Below are 17682 nucleotides of genomic sequence, written 5' to 3' on the forward strand. Positions count from 1 at the left end.
TTTGCCTTTGTTGTCTAAATATGAATGCCTTTTTGTCACGGTTTCAATGTGGCCACAATCAGATACCAGAATGAAGCTCGCAATTCCAGAAGGAAATAACAAGTAACCTACTTTTTTGGGGGGGAAGGGGGGGCGGGGGAATAGAAAAGCCCTTGGGCATTTGAAATCTGAAATACCTGGCTGCCACTGGCTTTCACTTTGCTGCTAACAGCAGTCTACTTCTCTGTGTAGTCTTTTCAAGACGGATTTGCGTAGTGGCGGCATATTTCGTTAGTTTTTGTCGTGTTTTCCACGCGTCTTTAAGGTGTTTTCTTCGTGTTTCTGTCAAAGAATTTTGATAGATACCATGCTGAGAGAACTTTGTCGCCCAACTTTTTCCTGAATTGAATCACCATGTTTTTGGTAAGTTAGCTTACTTGAATCCTAATGAAACACTTATTTGCTTGAAGGATAACGCACTCTGCGATTACGTGCTGCAGTTCCTGTTATTAATTGCACAAAAATTGCTCATTATTCGATAAGAGCCGTCTATTGCTGTGGGTTTTCTCCACCATGAGAAAGAAAACGGCAGTCCTGTTGACGTGTATTCTAGGGCTATTATTTTTCACCTTCAATATGTGGCACGTCCTCTCTTTGGATTCAAGACGAGACTGCCCCGACGTAATTCCATTGCGAAACGCTTCCCGACCTCTAGTCTACGCTGCATTTGGAAGGAAGGTACTCCATAAAATATTAATACTTTAGATATACAGGCGTTTGCAGTCTAATGACAATGTAGAAGTGTGATCTACTAAATTTTAAAATGTCAATAGTTGGAATCAGGTTACCTGGAACATGTTTTCACCTTATTGGAAAGAGCCGGTTATATTCGCGGGACCTTTTCATCTAATTGGGATGTTTTATGGTAATATTTGAAATGCATATTCCCCACAACACAATAAGTTTTCCCCTCTCTAATTAGCCTTTGCCAACTCTTATTATACATGTAGGTCTTATGAGTACCCATTTAGGGTCCTGAAGGATCACCTAATGAATCTCCAACAGCATCAAAAGGTGAAAATAAAAATATGTATACATATCTTAGAAGAAAACATGATCTAAACTTTCGGATGTTTTCTTTTGTTTACACTATTTGGTTGCTGTATAATCATAATTTTCTACACTTGCTTACCGAATTTATTGTAATATGGTTTTTAGTTATATTAGTATCATTTCATTATTGTACTCTGCACATGCTTTTTTATCGTAAACGGAACAAGCAATGAAATCAAAATCTTATAAACTAGAATGGTGGCAGCAATGTGCGACGAATTCGTAGCCATTCTATACCTTTAATTTACACGTTCTTAACTTCTGCCAGCTATTAAAATATTTGATTATATACTCAGGTTAACCATTTCCCTGGCTCGGGATATATCACAAACAAAGTGAATTTGGCTACATCGGGCTTGCCGCATGTTCCCGTGGCTTTCAAAATCCCCGAACAGAAAACGGAATTAATTTCTTACGTGGGTATCTCGTCATTTAGCACAACACCGTCTCTTTTTATCTGCCACAATAATAATTTACGTTCTCACCGATAAGTCCACCTCTTCATGCTAGGAATTCAAAAGATGTACTGTAGACTTGCTGTGCATATAGTGCCAATAATGAAAGAATAGTGCTATTATAATAAAACATATTAAGTATAGCGTTATAACTGATCTAGGGGAAAAAAAACCCGGAAAGTTTATTTGTTCAAAAAAGCAACAATCACCGAGGTATCAAAATTCAGCCACTGGCTAAGCTTGATTTGAAGACGCCAGGAACGTTTGTTCAGGAGTACGTCCGCAAACCACTCTTGATAGGTGCTTTCATTGACACCAAACGAATAAAAATAAATGGATTAATTCTAATCTCCGAATAATCGACAGATGGTCATAAGTTCGACATAGGCGTTTACATCATAATTTCGTCCATTGAGCCGCTCAGAGTTTATGCGTATGACGGCGATATTCTATTCCGGTAAATTAATTTCAATATCCCGATCTTTATTTTATACAATTTTTGTTGTTTGATACCTCTCACAGTATAATAATCCTGAATTGAAAATTATAACAACGTCTCACTTCTGATGCATTGCACTATAGATTTTGTCCTGAAAAATATCACCCGTTCGATGAAAATAAGGTGGACAAGTACGTGATTGGAGACGATTACTTACCAATATGGAACGTCTCTTCGTTGAAACCGTATTACTCGAACCTAGGATTTGGAATGAAGGAATCCTTTAATGCCTATCTTCATAGCATAGGTACGCCTTGGTTATGATTTTCTTTTTAAACAATATTTAATGGTTGATCTTTTTTCTTATTCTATGAAGGTAAAGATCCGAAAATCATTTGGCATCAAATTGATGAGGCACTTCGGAGCATGCTGTTGAGACGAGAGTTATCGTTGGTATCAGCGTCGGCGAAATTTGCCTCCTCACGTAACTTCTTTGAAATGATGAGGGTGGATTTCGTTGTCGACGAAGATCTCAATGTCTTTATAATGGAGGTAAGAATTCTAGACTTTCATTTCTAAGCGTGTTATTTACTTAGGCAGATTGTTGTGTAGGCAAACATGTCTCCAAACTTATCTTCGCAGCACTTCCCGCCTAACAGGCTGCTCTACGAGCAAGTTATCTTCAACGTATTGAAATTAATCGGTATTATTCCTTCAGGAGGCAAAAACTCAGTCGGGTACAGTGGTCCTCATAAATATGGTTTGACTGTTTTCTGATTCTTGTATTTTTTTTTCAAACTTGCCACGGCACACAGAAATTACGATGAGCTGCTGTCACAGCCTGAAGTAGCCCATAAAGATTTGGCCGTGTTTCCAGAGCGTTGCTTGGCTGCCCGTTGTGCCGACTGTTCTAAACTTGAATGTAAACTTTGCAAGCCTTGTTTGACTGATTCTTTAAAATCCGTCTTGATTGAGGCTTTTAGGGAGCATACGCGTCGACACCTGTGCCGCCGAATTGTTCCGCCGTCACTGGTAGTCAGCACTACACATGCCAAATTCTGATTATGTATTGACATTTAACTATCTATTACTTTCTAGCTGCCAGAAGAAATCGAACACGGTGTGAATGTGGAAGGTCTAACCGAGATTAATCAATTGATGCATCAATGGTTTCACGGGAAGTGTCTTTTGGAAAGTTCTTGGTGCTAGCATATTCAGTCCAATCAAAATTCCGTATTCTGTTCGCTACACTTTATTGTTACCATGAAAATTTAACATGTAAATACCTTTTGATGTTCCGTGATTCAGTTAACGTCTGTTAAGCAGAGCACAAAATCATTTGAAAGAGTAAACAGAAGAAAAAAGAAAAAACAGCATGTAAAAGATAGCAGCCTAAGTTGTTGTTTGTAAATGAAGGGCTTGTACGATTCCCATTAGGAATCTACCAGAGTCATAGAACCCTGGTTCGTTCACGACAGGGGGGGAATCGTCTGTCTTTGTGCTAAATTTCGGAAATAGCAGTCAGAGCCTCTAGCGGGTGTGTGATAAGTGCACCAATCAGGAAATACGTTTGAAAACTTCAACAGCCAATCACAACAGTGATAAAGGAAACGAACAGAGCAGACGATACCAGAAAAATTGAAGCTCGAATAGAAACACTGAAATGGCCGTTGAATAATTCAGTTTCTCTCGATAGATGACTCTGATTTTAGTTTCCACCACTGTGCCCCGCCCCAAAAACGTCCAAATTTCAGACATTCAGACCAACGAAACGCGGTATAGGGATTCCTCTCAGCCTGGACCAACCAGGGTTCTATGACTCTGAATCTACTTTTCCTTCACATGAAAATCTTTAAAGAAGGCGTCCCACTGGTATACATACCTGCCAAATGATGAATTTTTTTAAAGCGCTCGCCATTAAGAAAGGCTCTTATAGTGGGTCGGCGGGACGCATAAGCGTTCCAGTTGATGAGCAATGCCCACCGTAACTGTAGCCTAAACATTAAAGCCTGATAAATGAAGGTGACTGGTATACGACTTCTGATTAGCTTTGGAGTGATTGGAGAGGATTAGTATCCAGTGGTGTTTAATAAGACCGTTTTCCGTGAGTTTTACTACACAGCAACACATATATAGTCTACTGGTGGCATTATAAGCATAACGTTATAGCTCTAGGCCTATATAGCTGAGCTGAGACAGGCATTTTCACACATAAAATTGTGCTAAAATAAAGAAAATGCCAGGGAAAAGAAAATGCTTTCGGTCTTACGGCATGAGTCCTGCGTCCGTTAGGCACGCTTTCGGGGTTTTTCTCGATGTAGTCTACGAAGTCTTATCCATTTAATCGAAAATTATTGTTCCCTTTGACTATTTAGAATAAAGAGGAATGAGAATAACTGGAATGATAATTGTAACAGACAAAAATTGTCGCAGTTTGGTTGGAGTGACGTGAAATAAAGTCGACATGAACAAAATCAGAGTAACCGATTTCCTTATATTAATCTTAAGCAAGTTCATGCTCCACTAACCTTACACAAGACGAGTTTGAAGCTACAATGTTTCTGACTAGGAGATGGAGGCGGTCACTATTAAAAAAAGTACATCGCTATTTCGGGGTTATTTGCAGTGTTCTGTCGAATAAAACTTTCGAATAAAATGTCGAACAGAATAACGCAAAAAAACGAATATTTATTAGTTATTCGTAAAAAAAAATGGACTTATTCGTAGGGGAGAACGGGGTCAACTTGGACACGGGTCATATTGGACAAAGACCCTAAGTGCTACATGTTATGGATGTTCCTACTGATGGAACCTTGCATGAAATTCCTCGTAACCTGGCTGTAGGTTTTGCATGAATGAATGTTGTATTCAATATGAGACGATGAGAAACCAGGTGTGGGAGATAAATGTGCGGTTTCTAGAAAGATAGAGGGAATCAGTTTGTGTTGCATAATAAGTTGTACAACGGGTAATACCTGGGGTTGCAGACACACACACAAAATGTGAAGAGAGTGTGACTCGTACAGTAACTGGACAACACTAGAGGACAATCAGACCTGAGGGAAGGGACGCACAGATTAGGACCAAATATATGTATAATAAATATAAGCAAATATTACCCGAATCAGTAATGATAGACAAATATCAAATGGGGGCCGAGAAAGGCAGATAAATTCCGGAGCCGAGATGGCGACTGGACACAAATCAGTATTTAGCACGGGTACACAGAATACAACTTATAATGCAACACAAACTGATTCCCTCTATCTTTCTAGAAACCGCACATTTATCTCCCACACCTGGTTTCTCATCATCTCATATTGAATACAACATTCATTCATGCAAAACCTACAGCCAGGTTACGAGGAATTTCATGCAAGGTTCCATCAGTAGGAACATTTGGTCCTTCGAACCGGAGGTGACCACCTCCGAGATCTCTTTTCTGGATATCCAGTCATTCAAGAATCCAGCCGTCCGAGTCCTCTCTTATTGGCCGTTGTCTCAATTCAAGGATCCAGCCAGCCGAGCCCTCTCTTACTGGCCGCCGTCTCAGTTTAAGAATCCAGCCAGTCGAGCCCTCTTACTGGCAGTTATATCCAGACTAGTTCCGTCTTACTTCTCTTCACCTTCACTACACGTCGGTGCGTCCAGTTATCGTTTCTTCAAGCCCGAGCTTCATATTCAAAGATCGTCTCCATCATGGCCAAAAATGTCAAGCCAGGATTAGATGAAGATGAAGATTACGATGAAGATCACACCATGGAGCTAGCTAATATGAAGGCGAAGAGAAAGACCCTGCGTCGTCAAATCACGGTGACGAACAGACAGGTTGAGACCCTGACTAATTACAGAGGCTCACGAGGAGCCATTCAAGGCTTATTACTTCATCTCAACGACTTAATACTCCGAACTTCACAGCTTCAGACCGACATCTCCACCCTAGAAGATGACGAGGAAGAAGCCGAAAGACAAGACGCCAATCACTTGATTTACGTCACGCGTGTTGGTGAATTAGCCGCCGACGCCCAAGATTATATAAAGAGCAGAGATGGAGAAGCAGCGTCCATTGTTGGATCGAACGTCATTCCGGGTCAAGACCCTCCTTTACCTCCCGTTTCTCCGTCTGAAATCCTCCGGCGAGAGCAAGCCCGTCAAGACGAGATTGCAGCCACTCGACTGAGAGCTGAGAGAGCCCGTGAACAAGCGGTAAGGACCCGCCAGCAAGCAGATCGAGCATGGGAGGAAGCTGACACAGCCCAAGCCGCTCTTAGGCTACTCGGTGTCGAACTTTATGGAAGACCGGCACCACCAGATGATGATCATTTCACTTCCGTCAGTCAACAGATCGACAACACCACTCCACAAGCGAAAGCGTTGTTGGACCAACAGCGTCAGAAGAATTCCGACAGCAATCCAGAAACTCCTGACACCTGGATTGACCTGTATAGTACTGGGCGTCTAACACCTGTTGTCACTGCTCGCAGTACACGCTCATCAGTATCGGCAGAATTAGAACCTTTCGACGGAAAGGCTTTAGAATGGTTCTCCTGGATCGATTTGTTTCGTGCATTGGTACACGATACACCCAAGTCCCCCGGAGAGAAATTAGCCCTTTTGAAGAGATTTCTCCGTGGAGACTGTTTGGACCTAGTATACGGTCTAGGAGGTGGAGAGGCGGCTTATATCGAGGCCCTGGTTCGTCTGAAGCAGACATGTGGCCGTCGAGACGTCATGAGAGCGGCACATCACCAGGCCATCCAGAGGTTGGAGACGAAGCAAGACCCAGCGTCATTCAAGAGATTTGCCGAACGTATCCGCACTCATTTGTTCGACCTTAGCCGGATCGGAGAGACGGGGACGACGGATTTGATTGAGAAGATTTGTCTTAAACTACATCTACACGATCGGTTGGCTTGGAATGAAGACAGACGGGGACGGATCGAAGATCGAAACCTGAACACCTTCGGAAGGTGGCTGTGTTCCCGTGCCTCCGCGTATCAGAACGCTTTCAGCATTGCAGCCGACCAAGTCAATCCGGCTTCGTCCAAACCGACCAATCAACGACGCCAAGCCTGGACCAATCAAAGTTCAGCAAAGATGGCAGGTGAAAAGAAACAAGTTGCTTTTCAGTTCTCTGGAAAACCATTCTGTTTTAAGTGCGAGAAAGGGCACAGGTTACCAGATTGTGAGGATTTTAAGTTACTCTCCGTTGGGGAGCGTCTTACTTTCTGCATGCGTCGGCGTCTTTGCTTCAGTTGCTTCTCAACTAAACATTCAGTTCACGAATGTGACAGGCGAAGACCATGTAAACACTCTGGTTGCGGTTATTATCATCACCCGCTGTTACACACTGCTGCCAAGGAAACACCGCGGACAGAAACCGAAGAAAGAGCTCGACCAACAATCGCAAGAATTGGAGCCCCTCGAAAGGTCACCATGGGTATGCTGCGTCTCCCAGTGATGGCCGAAGACGGAAGTTGGGTGTCGGCAAATATCTTCTTCGACGAAGGTAGTGATTCGACTTTAATGCGAAGTGCATTCGCTACAGCCCTGAAACTTCGTGGTCCACGTCAGATCTTAGCTGTGGACGGAGCTGGCGGAATAATTAATCGATACCCATCAACCAGGGTCCAGTTTCGAGTTCGAGCGGTGAATGGTAATATCTTCTCTCTAGAAGGATCTACCATGAAAACGGTGGCCAGCCCTACTCCTATCACCGACTGGAACAAGGAGAAGTATCATTGGTCCCATCTTAAAAACCTTCTGCTCGGCGAAACAGGAGGAAAGGTTGACGTCTTGATTGGGCTAGATTATGCCCATCTGCTGGCCGTCCGAGATTCAAGAGTTGGCGAAGAAAAGGAACCTATCGCCTCCAAAACCGCCTTCGGATGGGTCGTCCCTAGTAGAACATGATATCTTACAGACATCTATCTGATATCATAACATCTATTAATAAGATATCTGTAGATATCAATGGGCTGTCTATGCAATGACGAAATGTCATGGCTACAACATATCTTTCCAAGATATTTTAAACATATCTTTCCAAGATATTTTTAAAATATCTTGTAAAACATATTCTATAGACTTTTTGCAAAATTAATAAAATTGAAACAGAGCAAATTTAACTTGTTTACAAAAAAAAATATATTCCTTGTATAGACTTGCTGAGAGACAGCTACAAAAAAGATCACACATTACAACGCGAACGAAAAAGGATTTATCCACAAATTTTCTTAATGTAAATGTCTATGTTGAACATGAGTGATGATGATCTTGAGATCGAAGCCTGATGCATGTTGATCATTGTCTTCTATATACCGAAAAAAAAGATAGCATTATAATATATTTATCAAAAACAATATATTAATTACCTTTTTAATTGGAATCACAAGCATCATTTGCCTGCTGTGCGTTGATTTCTGCCGAACAGAACCGAGATTTTGCATTGCGCAGATGAAGTTTGGTTTCTCGAATGAAAGATTCGTGTTCCATTTCCAAAAAACTTTTGTTTGAACGAATACCATCTAAATATTTTAAATGATATGAAGTTCAATTCTAAAATTTTATTAATTTTACCTTCAACTGCCTTCGTGATAGTGCACGAGCTGATTCCTGTTTTTCCTGATCCATTGTTGACTCTTCTATCTCGTCTACCTAACCAATTTACATCCTTTGAAAGTGAATCGGAAAAAACAGTGTTCCAAGCTCTTCTGACGTAGTCACTCTCGCTGTTTTTGGAATTCTTCTTACCCAAAAGACGAATACGGGATACCTGAGCGTTAAAATATAAAGCTTTGATATTTTATAAATTGATTAATTTGTTATTATTCTTACGAGCTTCTTGTAAATGTTCTTATCTGTTGTTAATACTTTTTCAAAAGAATGTAATTGCTCTAAACTCTTCAAAGGAAGAGAATCGATGTCTTCCTGAATTTCCGCAGCTTCATCGTCACTTACTGGCTTGATAGATTTCTCGGTCACATTTAATTTATCATTGATTTTTGCTAACGCTGAGATGAAATGTTCGTTTCCAGAAGCCCCTTTCACTGTAAAAATGATATAATAATATAAATAAATACATTTAGATTAAAATGTTACCACGACTAGTTTTCTCCAGAACGCCAACAAGAGAATCTTCAATATCAGGCATAATAGGAAGGTTTGTTTTCATAGATGGGTGTCGATATATCTGTTGCACTGCCCCACTGTTTCCAGATTGGCATAGGTCAGGTGACGGAGATGGTGTAGGAATCGGATAAGAGGAATATTCTGCAGAACTCGATGTGCCTCTATTGCTATCAGCGACTAAAAACAAAGATAAATATGATAAAACACCATATAGTAATTAAATACTGAATTAAGATGTAGCTGTTAAGTCTTATTTTGGACACTGCTTGTTATTAATATTTACCAATATGCTTGCTTCCAAGTTCACATAGCACAGACGAAGGAGATTGTATAGGCGGCAACGAATAAAAAGAATTCATTTGCTGAGAATTTCCGTTCCAATACGGTGGCATACCCCAATTGTAATGACCACCAGCATTTTGATATGAGAACGGATGTAAATTTTCTGAAATGAAGTACAAAATATGAAAACTGTAAAGAAAACTGACGAAGGTTAAACAGAATATGAAATAAAAATGCTTTTCGCTGCGATAGTACCAAAGTGCTGTGTTCCGTATGAATCGTCTGCTACCGCAGTATCTAAGCGACAGATGGTGCCTTCTAGCAAACACAAAAGAAAAAATTATTTTACAATTAATTGAAAAAAAAGTCCATTACCAGGCTGCGTAGGTGGCTGAATTGTAAGATCTACATTGCACGATGAACCTTCTTCAGAAGTAGAGAGATGTATAGTGCTAGCATTGACTAAATTATATTAAAAGATGTTAATGCATATTTGGCATTAATAATAATAATAAATTAAATTTTTGTTTACCAGGTTTCAATTGCTGTACATTACTTGCTTTCTCTTCACAAACTTCTTTGCGTTGCACTTCTTTGAGGGTTTTTCCTTTGGAGACACGTAGTCCAGCTGGTGGTTTAGGGAGAAAAGATGTAGGCCTAACAATGCTGGGTTTCTTGGAGACCTGCTTTTCTAGTCGATTGACTTCCCAATTCTTCTTCACTTTCAACTTCCGTTATAGATTCACCTGGCAAGTTCAACTTTCTCATTTTCTTTTCCCGTTGGCCTCTGCCTGTATTAAAATCATTTAAAATGGGAAGACCAGATTCTACTCGTGGAAGGTTACTCCTAGCTTCATCATGTGCCTAAACGGCAATAAAACAAAAGTAATCAGCCCATTACATTTCATTTAACATTGGGAAGTTAGTAAAATAAGAATAATACAACGTACCAAAAGTTCCCAATATTTTGTAACATGGATGACTGTCCCATTTCTTCACATCGGGTGGCATCCCAACCTTTAAAAGTTGGGTTTTGTATACAACCGAGTAAGATTTGTCTGGTAAATACAGAAAATCGTTTTCTATCCAATTTTCGGCAGCCACAAATATCCAGTTACCTTTTCGGGTAATATTTTTGGAATTTCCACTATCAAATGAGACATTGAAAGGTTTCGTTCTCGTCGAGAGCAGAAGACCTAGCGACCACGCTTCGCAAACATATACAGTACCCTCCCAAAATAATCAACACTTCCCCGTTTTTCGCCCTTTATAACATGGGCTTTTATGGAGAAACGTCTCCTTAGTTTTTATTTTTTTACTCATTTCCCCTTAGAGTTAAATTTAAAAAAAAAATTCAGCTTACTCATTGATGAGTTTGCTTTAGAATGATGTGTGGCGCAATAATATAACGGTAATCCCCTGAACGGTTTTTATGCGTTCAGGTGTTGATAATTTTTCCCTTTTCCCCGGTTTGCGCCGCCATTAATTTAGTACTGGTTACCCCAAAAAAACCCTTTTTTTATTTTATTCATAGCTGTTTAACGGAGAATCACACTAACTTCTAGTTTGATTCGTCGTCAATCAGCGTAAGTTAAATTTTTTATTCTTATAATTAAATATTTTTTTTAGTTACATTAACCCCATTCTAAAAATACTTAAATAGGGGCAAAATTTTTTTTCAGATTAACATGGAGGTTATGTATGGGTAACTCGGGTAGAGATTACCTTTGTTCCCACTAGAGGCGCATGTTACAGCGCTCTTTATATTTCTATTCCCTCCCATAATTATATTTTCCTTGAATGCCATATTAAAGGCAGTGACGTTTGCTGGGCTATTTGCTATAGCTGTTTTGTTTTGGTTTTTTGAATTTAAAACAGCTTGTTTTATACAAACAACAGCCGTGTACCACAAAAACACTTCGTTTTAAAGTAAGGAATTTGTATTTATACTATTGTGATGCATAGCTAACACATTTTTTCATTTCAGGTGACCCATAATTTTATAATTTGTTTTTCAGGATTACGGAACCTTTTTTTTCCAACAATACTACAAGTATATTGCCATTTTCTGACAAACAGTATTTGGTACGATAATGAACAAACAACAAATATCCTAGTACTTTAACAGTATTTGTCTGAACACATTCTAGTCTTCGTTGGAAAATGTTTTATCAGAACAACGTAATTATAGCCATCTCCTTTTACTCACAAACATTGTATTTTCAGTGAAAATTAATACAACGGTTCAGTATTGTTAACTCTGGCAGTGTTTTACTGCATCAATATTTGGTGTGGCCACCTTTCGCATTTATAACTGCTTGACATCTACGCTTCATAGAGTGGGCGTAAGTTTGAAGTATAGGTTGTCTTATCTCTTTTCAGTACTTAGACAGTTTTTCCCAGGCATCAGCAACATTTACCGGTGGTGTTTTTCTTAATTTTTGATCCAAATGATCCCACAGCTGCTCGATAGGGTTTAAGTCAGGGCTTTGGGGGGGCCATTCCATTACAACCACATTCCCTTAATAATCAAATATTTTTATATCGTATTACTAAAAAACCATTACTGATATTAATGTGACATTCATACCTATTTTTTCTTGATTCTGAAGATATTTTTTGTTCATGATTGCTGTGTGTTTAGGATCATTATCCTGCTGGAAGGAAAACCCTGCACCCAACAACTGTTTCCCACCCGGGATAGCTTTTCTTGCCAGTATAGAGTGGTATTGTTCTTTAAGTAGAATACCATCGATTTTCACAAGTGGAAGTACTCCCAATGATGACATAGCACCCCATATCATAATGTTAACTCCGCCGTGCTTTACTGTGGGGGCAATGCATTCCATCATTGTGCGCTAATTTTTGGAACGGCGAACATAGACGCGTCGTTTATTTCCAAAAATTTCAAATTTGCTTTCGTCAGACCACAGCACACGATCCCATTGCGCTGTGGTCCAATTGATATGGTCTAGGGCAAATTTGTAGCGTTTTTTTATATTTTCTTTTCTCAGTAAGGGTTTTTTTAGTGCCACGCGCCCATTTAGGTCATTTCTTTGTAAAGAACGACGTATCGTCGAGTTGCTTACAATAATTGCATTTCCGTAATTGAATTCATTCGTTATCTCTGGCAGTGTTTTTCGTCTATTACGCTTAGCAATTAATTTTATGTGACGATCATCACTTGCACTTAACAATCGCCGTCTCCCTACTCGTTTTGGCGAAATAACTTTGTTTTTAAAGCTACGCAATATATTACGAACACTACTGTAATGACAGTTTGTTAATTGGCAATTTCTCTTAATGAATAATTTTTTGAATATTCAATTATTGCTTCCCGAGTGATCTGAGAAATACGCGGTGCCATAACGCTATTGTTAGAGTTCAAATATCAAACTGAAAAACTGTCCGTGTATTGCATTGAGATTCTGTAAATGCCGTAGGGCTGTCGCAACGTGAGAAGCTGCAAGGTTTTCCGGTCTCACGGTGAATCGGGCGAAGGGTAGAGAAAATAAAGATCTCTAATTGGCTATCTTCGGCAATGGAATTTAAAAAAATTTGCAGAAAATAATCCGCAGTCGTATCAAACCCTTCATTCTTTGCTCAGATCTTCATTGCATTACACGCAAAAAACACATTCTTTAGAAATGTTAAGACGGGAACTAAATGGATCAGAAAAACAGTGTAGACTTCAATTTGCGGAAAAATATAGATCTAAGCCTGTATCATTTTGGCGCTCTGTCTGTTTCTCTGACGAGGCAAGATTTTGGTAAGTAACAATAGTCAATTGTGGTTATTTCATATTGTTCTCACAAAAAATTATTTCATTAACAGTTATAACGAAGAAGGAATAGTCTCTTTGCATCAAGGAACTGAAAGATTGAATATCCAAAATTCAGTTTCTATTTGGGCAACATTTGGTTCAAGTGTTCCTAACGTTGTCCAAGAAATAGATGGAAGAATTAACACGAACAGCTACATTGGGTTCTTGCAGACATTTGTATACCCAACAGCAATGGATCAATTCTCCAACGTATCACAATTAATAGTTATTCACGACCACTATCCTGTGCATACGGCAAGGGCTGTCAAACATTGGCTAAAAAACAAGTCTAATATACTTGTTTTAGATGAGTGGCCTAGAAATTTTGGAGACCACATGCCGCTTGAAAAAGTCTGGAGAATTATTGCTGCTAAAATTAATGAACGTATAATTCCAATTGCAATAAAATACTCAATTATGGAATGAATTGTCTATAATGTGGTCTGATGAAGTGAACGAAGAATTTGTCTCTCAAGAATTGAAAGCTTTTCCTACAAAACTGAACGATGTTGTTAAGAACAGCGGTGACTGGATTAGTGAATAACTTGAGTTCGCTTTGCAGACAAACTGAACCGTTATATTAATTTTCCCTGAAAATACAATGTTTGTGAGTAAAAGGAGATGGCTATAATTACGTTGTTCTGATAAAACATTTTCCAACGAAGACTAGAATGTGTTCAGACAAATACTGTTAAAGTACTAGGATATTTGTTGTTTGTTCATTATCGTACCAAATACTGTTTGTCAGAAAATGGCAATATACTTGTAGTATTGTTTGAAAAAAAAGGTTCCGTAATCCTGAAAAACAAATTATAAAATTATGGGTCACCTGAAATGAAAAAATGTGTTAGCTATGCATCACAATAGTATAAATACAAATTCCTTACTTTAAAACGAAATGTTTTTGTGGTACACGGCTGTTGTTTGTATAAAACAAGCTGTTTTAAATTTAAAAAACCAAAACAAAACAGCTATAGCAAATAGCCCAGCAAACGTCACTGCCTTGAATATGGCATTCAAGGAAAATATAATTATGGGAGGGAATAGAAATATAAAGAGCGCTGTAACATGCGCCTCTAGTGGGAACAAAGGTAATCTCTACCCGAGTTACCCATACATAACCTCCATGTTAATCTGAAAAAAAATTTTGCCCCTATTTAAGTATTTTTAGAATGGGGTTAATGTAACTAAAAAAATATTTAATTATAAGAATAAAAAATTTAACTTACGCTGATTACGACGAATCAAACTAGAAGTTAGTGTGATTCTCCGTTAAACAGCTATGAATAAAATAAAAAAAGGGTTTTTTTGGGGTAACCAGTACTAAATTAATGGCGGCGCAAACCGGGGAAAAGGAAAAATTATCAACACCTGAACGCATAAAAACCGTTCAGGGGATTACCGTTATATTATTGCGCCACACATCATTCTAAAGCAAACTCATCAATGAGTAAGTTGAATTTTTTTTAAAATTTAACTCTAAGGGGAAATGAGTAAAAAAATAAAAACTAAGGAGACGTTTCTCCATAAGAGCCCATGTTATAAAGGGCGAAAAACGGGGAAGTGTTGATTATTTTGGGAGGGTACTGTATGTCCCGTCCGATTGAAGATGATCGATATCATAATGCTTTCAGTTGCCCTTTATACTGCATTTCAATAATACCACTAAAAAAGGTTTTTTTATATTTAAAAAATAATGATATTTTTTATTAACATTATCACAGTGTTTTTGCGCTCATCTTAAGCATCTGAAATTTTATTATTAGTTTAAATTATACTTTACAACCTTGTTAGAATAATGAAATGCATCAAACTAGATTGCGTCTGCTATTGAAACCGCGAGAAAGGAAACAGAACGAAGGGTGCATAATACATGGATAAAATACTTCAAGCCATCAAATCCGGAACCGATCTATAAGCTGTTCGTGTCTTATACTTTTAATAACATTTCAAACATGTATCAAACGTGTGTCATATCTAAACAATATATCTGCATTGATTAAACGGTATATTATATTTTTATTTATTGTGTTTAATCCGTAGCGTTCCCTCCTATATTAATTCAGCGCATCGTCGTAAGCGACAAAATACAAAACCAAAATTTTTGATGCCGTACGTACGTGTTTATAAACATATCTTATGTCTATGTGCAAGATACCTTGAAATATATTTAGTTATATATATCTATAAGCTATCTTAGACATATCTTAGATAAAGTAAAATAGATGCAAGTGATGTGGATATCTAAGAGATATCTAAAAGATATCATGTTCTACTAGGGGTGAGAGGAGTTATAAATGGACGAGTAAATTCTGCTTCGGCCCGTAGCTGCAAGATTTCCGGATTGACTTCCTTAGCCAACCTCGCAACTGAAATGCGCCGATTTTGCGACACAGAAGATTATGGAACGGAGCATCAAGTCGGTTGTGTGTCGCCCGAGAACAAACGCGCTCTCGCGATCGTCCAAGAGAAAACCAGGAGATTGGTAGTCGGATATGAAGTGCCGATCATATGGCGAGAAGGCGAACCCGACTTGGCCAACAATCGTTCAATGGCCGAAAATAGGTTCCGGAGTATGCTGAATCGATTCAAATGCCATCCAGAATTCGAAGAAGATTACCGAGCAGCCGTTCAGAAGTATTTCGACCAAGGCTATGCTTCTCGCGTTTCCGACCCAGCAACTGCAAAATACTTTTTAGCTCATCATGGAGTTTACAAAGGAAAGAAGCTTCGTGTGGTCTACGACGCAGCCGCTTCATTCAAAGGAAAATGTCTCAATGATTCCATAATCAGTGGTCCAGCTCTTCAACCATCTTTAGCAGCCGTCATCACTCTCTTTCAAGAAGGAGCTATTGCATGGGCCTCCGATATTGAAGCCATGTTCAGCCGCTTCCGGCTTTCCATCGAAGACCGCGATTATTTTTGTTTCCTATGGCAGGAGAAAGACGACATCGAACCAATTGTTTGCCGGATGGATCGACTTCCTTTCGGAGCCAGCTGTTCGCCATTCGTGGCCATTTTTGCAGTGCGTCGCATCTTGAAGGACACCGGAGTACCAGACAAGGTGATTCGTGCCGTCGAAGAGAAAATGTATGTAGACGACTATTTTGGATCTGCCCCATCCGTTACTGAAGTAGTTGAAGAAGCCGTCACAGTCATGAACTCCTTGTCCGCTGCCGATCTCAAGCTCCAAGGATGGATTTCAAATTCGCCGGAATTTATACAGGAGGTGGTGAAGACCGACCGAGCGGTAACAACTATACCTTCTGCCCATCCACTCACCAGTGAGAGCACAGAAAATGTTCTTGGCATCATCTGGGACACCAATTTCGACACTTTAGGATTCAGAGTCGCCGGATCATCCGATGCAGTCCTAACCCGCGTGAGTCTTGTCAGCAAGGTAGCCGGCGTGTTCGACCCGCTGGGAACTGCTTCACCGTTAGTCGTCAAGGCCAAGATTCGTCTAAGAGCATTAGGCCTCAAGGGACTTGACTGGAGCGACGAAATTACCGGAGACGACGAGATTTGGTGGCGTAGCTGGTTCCTCGCTTTGGAACAACTGAATATGTTGAAGATGCCACGATGTTTATTTCCGGAAGAAGACCAGATCGTCGATGCGGAGCTGCACAAATTTTGCGATGCTTCAGAAGAGGCTTATGCTGCAGTGATTTATCTCCGTGTTCACTACTCCAACGGCCGCGTTTTGGTCCGACAGGTACGAGCAGCGGATTATAGACGGAAAGGCAACTCTTCCGGAAGGCAAGTCCAAAAAGGCAATTGCCTTTTTGGTAAGGCCAGTTGCCTTTTTGGTTGGCTCTGAAAAGAACCGAGTGGGCCGAGATCCAGGTGGGCCGAGATCCAGGTAGGCCGAGTTCCAGGTGGGCCGAGATCCAGGTGGGCCGAGATCCAGGTGGGCCGAGATCCAGGTGGGCCGAGATCCGGGTGGGTCGAGGTTCAGCAGACATCCGTCTCGTGGCAGCTCTCAGTGAAGAATGGTACCTCTTTGCCTACCAGAGGGCGCTTATAAAGGTCCGGACGGCTTGAGCTCCACCCAGTGGTGGGCCGAGATAACTACAACGCCATCTGCACGGCTATCTTTAGGCTCCGCCTAATTGTGGGCCGAGATTGGGGTGGGCCGAGATTCATTCAGGTGGGCCAAGATCCGACTGGGCCGAGATTCAGTCAGGTGGGCTGAGATCCGGGTGGGCCGAGATTCAGATAGGTGGGCCGAGATCCGACTGGGCCGAGATTCAGATAGGTGGGCCGAGATTTAGTCCGGTGGGCCGAGATCCGGGTGGGCCGAGATTCAGTCCGGTGGGCCGAGATCCGACTGGGCGGGATATCGTCAAAAAAATTTTGGCGGAGCTATAGAGAGCCGTGGCGGACAGCCGCTAGGTGGTTCTTACGAGTATTCTGTGTAGAACCCCTAGCGGCTGTCCAAGTTTCAATCCAAGTTTCCA

General features: G+C 40.3%; 4 protein-coding genes and 2 long non-coding RNA genes across 9 annotated transcripts; 4 read left to right on the forward strand and 2 right to left on the reverse strand.

Annotated features, from left to right (window-relative positions):
- Positions 1-198: 198 nt before the first annotated feature.
- LOC116932767 (probable tubulin polyglutamylase ttll-15) lies at positions 199-3371 on the forward strand. Of its 2 annotated transcripts, none has more exons than XM_045168264.1 (12): positions 199-402; positions 480-717; positions 813-904; positions 990-1053; positions 1389-1508; positions 1709-1847; positions 1914-2004; positions 2130-2293; positions 2363-2538; positions 2599-2723; positions 2802-3018; positions 3085-3371. In XM_045168264.1, the coding sequence occupies exons 2-12, from the start codon at positions 553-555 to the stop codon at positions 3193-3195; spliced, it is 1464 nt and encodes a 487-aa protein (XP_045024199.1). In that variant the 5' UTR covers positions 199-402; positions 480-552; the 3' UTR covers positions 3196-3371. The 2 variants fall into 2 exon arrangements, with proteins under 2 accessions (XP_045024199.1, XP_032796490.1); XM_032940599.2 differs by having other exon boundaries at positions 523-717.
- Positions 3372-4779: 1408 nt separating this feature from the next.
- Positions 4780-5183, reverse strand: LOC123475204. The gene is made up of 3 exons (XR_006649990.1): positions 5106-5183; positions 4962-5042; positions 4780-4903 (listed from the first exon to the last, which is right to left on the reverse strand). It is a non-coding gene; the product is annotated as an uncharacterized LOC123475204 (long non-coding RNA).
- Positions 5184-5300: 117 nt separating this feature from the next.
- LOC123473813 lies at positions 5301-7899 on the forward strand. The gene has a single exon (XM_045175206.1). The coding sequence runs from the start codon at positions 5686-5688 to the stop codon at positions 7897-7899; it is 2214 nt and encodes a 737-aa protein (XP_045031141.1). The 5' UTR covers positions 5301-5685.
- A 228-nt stretch (positions 7900-8127) lies between these two features.
- LOC123469707 lies at positions 8128-10602 on the reverse strand. 3 transcript variants are annotated; one of them, XM_045168913.1, is made up of 10 exons: positions 10350-10602; positions 9932-10263; positions 9775-9861; positions 9655-9717; positions 9401-9562; positions 9091-9294; positions 8824-9035; positions 8566-8761; positions 8361-8491; positions 8128-8299 (listed from the first exon to the last, which is right to left on the reverse strand). In XM_045168913.1, the coding sequence occupies exons 5-10, from the start codon at positions 9507-9509 to the stop codon at positions 8207-8209; spliced, it is 945 nt and encodes a 314-aa protein (XP_045024848.1). In that variant the 5' UTR covers positions 9510-9562; positions 9655-9717; positions 9775-9861; positions 9932-10263; positions 10350-10602; the 3' UTR covers positions 8128-8206. The 3 variants fall into 3 exon arrangements, with proteins under 3 accessions (XP_045024848.1, XP_045024846.1, XP_045024855.1); XM_045168911.1 differs by having other exon boundaries at positions 9088-9294; XM_045168920.1 differs by having other exon boundaries at positions 8175-8299; positions 8361-8513; positions 9088-9294.
- Positions 10603-10999: 397 nt separating this feature from the next.
- Positions 11000-11658, forward strand: LOC123474563. The gene is made up of 2 exons (XR_006649342.1): positions 11000-11328; positions 11387-11658. It is a non-coding gene; the product is annotated as an uncharacterized LOC123474563 (long non-coding RNA).
- Positions 11659-15596: 3938 nt separating this feature from the next.
- LOC116915316 lies at positions 15597-16957 on the forward strand. Its single transcript, XM_045175272.1, has 2 exons — positions 15597-16806; positions 16938-16957. Exons 1-2 carry the CDS (start codon positions 15597-15599, stop codon positions 16955-16957), a joined length of 1230 nt encoding a protein of 409 aa, XP_045031207.1.
- Positions 16958-17682: the final 725 nt, after the last annotated feature.

The sequence above is a fragment of the Daphnia magna genome, linkage group LG1 (assembly GCF_020631705.1).
Source record: "Daphnia magna isolate NIES linkage group LG1, ASM2063170v1.1, whole genome shotgun sequence".
Classification (NCBI taxonomy): Eukaryota; Metazoa; Arthropoda; class Branchiopoda; order Diplostraca; family Daphniidae; genus Daphnia; species Daphnia magna.